Genomic DNA, 4,530 nt, shown 5'->3' on the forward strand with positions numbered 1-4,530 from the left:
TGTTTGGGATAGCCGGCCATTCAAGCGTGGATAGACGATTATTGAGTGCGCGACGAAGAATTGTTGACTTGAACAACTGTCCTTCTCTTTCGCATTTGGATTAATTTATGACCCAATTGTGTGACTTGCCAACATGGTTACATGGGTTACCTGCCTCCGACCAAACAAAAAAACAAACATGGGTTTACTCATTTGAGTAATGTCACAGGGTCGGTTGGTGCACATACTTTTTGGGTTATAAGTAGGTGCATGATATACCAAATCAAATTTGAAATGCATGCTGCAAAAGGCCCCAAATTATTTGCAGTTCTCAAATGTCAATGTCACATAAACAACGGTCTAAATGGTTCAATTACACTGAATTAATGTTCACCTTTTATTTTCCACATTCCTTCTTCTCTCAAAACCAGCCAGCAACAAAGCAAAGCAAAGCAATGATACCATGAAAACTGGATCCACATATGTCAATTTCATGGGAATCTCAATTGGTGGATATTAATTTATATTTTTTTAGAAAAAAGAACCAGTTGGGTATTTGTTTTTAGTACTGTGTCATTAGTAAAAGGAATTAAGATGGGAGTGGTGGAGGAATTAAATTAAATTTCTTTTTAACTTTTTAAATAATTTATAATTATATTAATTTTGTAGGCTTAGCAGTCAAAGTAGTTATTCCTATATCTGGTATCATAGCCATAAAGCCTACACTTGGTATCAACGCTTTTGGTATTCAAGATAAATTTATTGGATGATTGTTGCTCAAGTCGAAGTATAAAAAATAATAAAATAATAAAAAGATTTTTGAGGGCAGGAGAGTGAACATAATGAACTGTTGAACAAAGACAGAAGGAAAAATAAATAAAAAATTACCTACATCCAATAAATTGTGACCCAAGGGATTCATTTATAAATAAATTGCACAGCCTTTAAACGAAATTCAAAAACAGCCCAAGTTTGATAATATGAAATTAACACGGTAACCATAGAATTTGACCAACTAGTTATATTCTCCTTGTGGATGAAAAATATAATAAAGCATTGATGATATTATTAGAATCAATCCTTTTTTTTCTTCTTTTTGTTTTGATGGGTAGAATCAATTCTTAGGTGGTTTGTTTAGTTTTGACTTTGTCAAAGATAACTAGTTTTATAAATAGACATGTCTCAACTAATTTTACAAAAACTATTGTGGACCAGAAAAGTTATACGCAAGTTTACTTACTATAAATGGAGAAAATCATGAATTGGGGAAGTTAAATAGGATAATAAAGGAATTGGAACTAGTAGTTCTTTGAGACTTTTAAAGGTAAAAAAAAGTAGATTTTTACGGGTATGATCCTAGGGAAATTGGGGATGCTTTATCAGGGGCAAGGTTCCTTCTCATGCTTGTTGTTGAGATGGTAGGCTACTTGGCTAGACCGACGATCGAACCCTTATGTATATAGTTGCTCGCCTAATCCTCGAGGACATAGCTTGGTTTTTGTACTTATTCCCTTCCTCTCATTAATAAAATTCTATCCTTTTTTTCAACAACAAAAAAATGGAATCAAATCAACTACTCACCCCTAGTTGATATTATTCATGATTTTGAGGGTATTTAATTAAGGATTTTATCGTGAAACCTACATAATTTTTTATTCCTAATGTGTTGGTAAACACAAGGGAAATGATGAATTGGAACTATTCCAATACCTGTGTGTTACTAAACACAAGAAGAACAGTAATTAGAATCATTCTAATACTCATTATTGATTAGTAACAGAGCCGGTCCAGGGTTTTCTAAGGCCCTGGGTAAATTTTGAAAGTGTGACCCTTTAGACAAATTAAACACTAAAATTACAATTTTTTATCAAAATTAAACACTGCTCAGATTTTCAAGTGAAGCATTGATGTCTTTTTAACAAAATATTTATTCAAAGATCCTCTTACACTTCGAAAAATTTCTTCTTCTTTTTCTTTTTTGTCTTTTGAGATTTCCATAAAGTTGTTTATTAGGAAGCATTTTTTTAATTTTTATAATAAACACAACACAATAACAAATAACTAATTAACAAATAACAATAAACTTGGATTTTGAGCATCTTTTCTTCAACTTGAAACTTCTAATTGTAAAGAACAAGAATCTTTGCCAATTTTTTTGTTGAATCAAATAATAAAGAAAAATAAGTTAATAAAGATGTGTATAATGTATTATAAAATTTATACATCTATATCTATCTATAAAAAAGGAAGAACCTTGAAAGATCTGATAAATAAATAAAAATCTTGAAAGAAAGGCACTGTCTAGTGTTGTGGAGGATTGTTTTCCAACTCGGTGTTGGAGAAGAAGAGAATCACAAAAAATAAAAATAAAAATTTGCTTGCATTTGAGAGTCTTCTTGTGTTGTGTTTGAGAGCCTTTTTGTTTTTTGATTATAAATAAATAAAATAAAATAAAAGGCATGTTGGTTTATCTTTGTTTAATTTCCTTGTGGTTGGTTTTTCTTTTGTTATATTATAATATATATATATATATATATATATATATATTTGACTTTGTTTTCCAATCAAGGAAGTTTACTTGAGAGTATCAAAAAGTGATTTTGTGCTGAGATGCCACCATATCAAGAACGGCTCCTTCTAGTTTTGAAGGTTTGGTTCTTTTTTTTTTTCTAATATACACATATATGGGCTATATATAAAATTGTGTGCCCCTCTCAACTTTGGGCCCCGAGCTATAGCCCTGGTCGCCATGGGCCAAGGCTTCCTCTAATTAGTAAACATGCCACTCATTTTTATTTTATTTAAAAAAAAAAATATGCTGTTATGCAATTTAATATGGTTAATCATTTTATTAGTCTTTAAACTTTGACCCGATTTGTATTTGAGTACCTCAATCTTCAAAATAGTTTCCTTGGTCCTTTAATTTTAGTTTTATTTAGACAAATGGTCGTGCTGCCAATTTTGTTAACCTTTTCTATTAAATGCAGGAGCAAAATTATATTTTTATTATTTAAATTGAATGTTATGTCCACAACCTATCACTATTTATTATTCCCGATCAATAACACTAAAATAGACGTGATAATACTTTCACGTGGCATAACAAGGTCTTTGACTATTTGGTTTTTTTTTTATGCTTAAGATCTAGCTCCTTTGTTTGTTTTGGCATTTCTTAACTTTTAAAAACCTTTTATTATAAAGTTAAAGTTAAAGTTATCCCTTATTTCACCATTAAATTTGAAGTCATATCGAAGAACTCTTGTTTTTTGTGTACACAACTCAAATTAGAAGTTAAACTAATACCAACAGAAACAGAGACTTCGTTTCGAACTCTTATCATCATTCACTTACCTTCCGATTTTTCCAAAAGAAAAGAAAAAATCATGTTGAATTAAAAAAGCTGATGATGATGCCAATATAACTTTTTTTTTTTTCAATTGTTTCTTCTATTTAATACTTTTCTTTTTCTGTTGCCGACACTCAAGAACATGCAACTTTGTAAAGTCTTTCTTATCTTTTTAAACATTAAATAAATAAAAAACAACTTCGTAAAACACATAATATATAATAAAAATTAAATACTCAATAATTGGTGCATGAAGTACAAGTCGACAATTGACAATCATGAACTTTCTGAATTTTATCACCTCTACTCAACCTTATCACTTCATTACCTTATTGGCTTTTAGTACTTCACTACTTCCACAAGTACTTTATGTTTGATCCCACTTTGTTTCCATAGTCGATAATGTCGTGTTTACAATTATTAAAAAAAAAAAAAAAAAAAAAAAAAAAAAACCAAAAAACCAAAAAAACAAAAAACAGAAAAACAGACCTAACCTAGATGAATGATGAGTCAAATTCTAACAGTTCCAAGAAAATTATCTTGGCAAGATTTCCCAGAAATTTCCCTGATAAATTGATTAATATTCAGGTCAGAAGAACCACCATCTTCCACTGCTTTCTTTGCTGCTTCCTTCAACTCCAAAGCTCTCTTCTTCATTTCTTTAGCCCTTGGCCCATCCACAACCTCCTCAATGCATCTTCCCATTTCTTCTGAGCCAGCAATCCCATCTTCCCCAACCCTAATTCTCACACCAACCCTAAACACATCAGCCAAAAGCTTGGCATTTGTGGGCTGATCAGTCCACTCTGGATAAACTACAACAGGCACACCAGAGGCAACAGTCTCAAGTGTAGAGCTCCACCCACCATGGGTCATGAAGCAAGCCACCGCCTTGTGCATAAGCACCTTCTCCTGAGAGCACCAATTGACCACCATGCCCCTCTCTCTGGTCTCTTCTAAAAACCCAGATGGCAATTCACCTAATTTCATCTTGGAGCCTTCCGTTGGGGCCTTTAGCACCCAAAGAAATGGTCTTTTGCTGGTTTTCAATGCCATGGCAATGTTGTCTATCTGAATTTGTGACAAAACAGTCACTCTGCCAAATGAGGCATAAATAACAGAGGAGATTGGCTGCTTGTTGAGCCATTCTATGCAGGACTCTTCAGCCTCCCACATGTCAATGTGAAGGGTATTGTTATCATCTT

General features: G+C 32.3%; 1 protein-coding gene across 1 annotated transcript in view; it reads right to left on the reverse strand.

Moving 5' to 3' along the window:
• Window positions 1-3,524: 3,524 nt before the first annotated feature.
• The window catches only part of LOC117629865 (UDP-glycosyltransferase 84B2-like), an 18,375-nt gene continuing 17,369 nt past the window's right edge, over window positions 3,525-4,530 (reverse strand). The window contains exon 2 of the mRNA XM_034362514.1: window positions 3,525-4,527. Coding sequence (XP_034218405.1) covers window positions 3,836-4,527 — 692 coding nt within the window. The 3' untranslated portion in view covers window positions 3,525-3,835. The remainder of the gene's footprint in view (window positions 4,528-4,530) is intronic.

This window comes from Prunus dulcis, chromosome 6 (assembly GCF_902201215.1).
Source record: "Prunus dulcis chromosome 6, ALMONDv2, whole genome shotgun sequence".
NCBI classification, from domain to species: Eukaryota; Viridiplantae; Streptophyta; class Magnoliopsida; order Rosales; family Rosaceae; genus Prunus; species Prunus dulcis.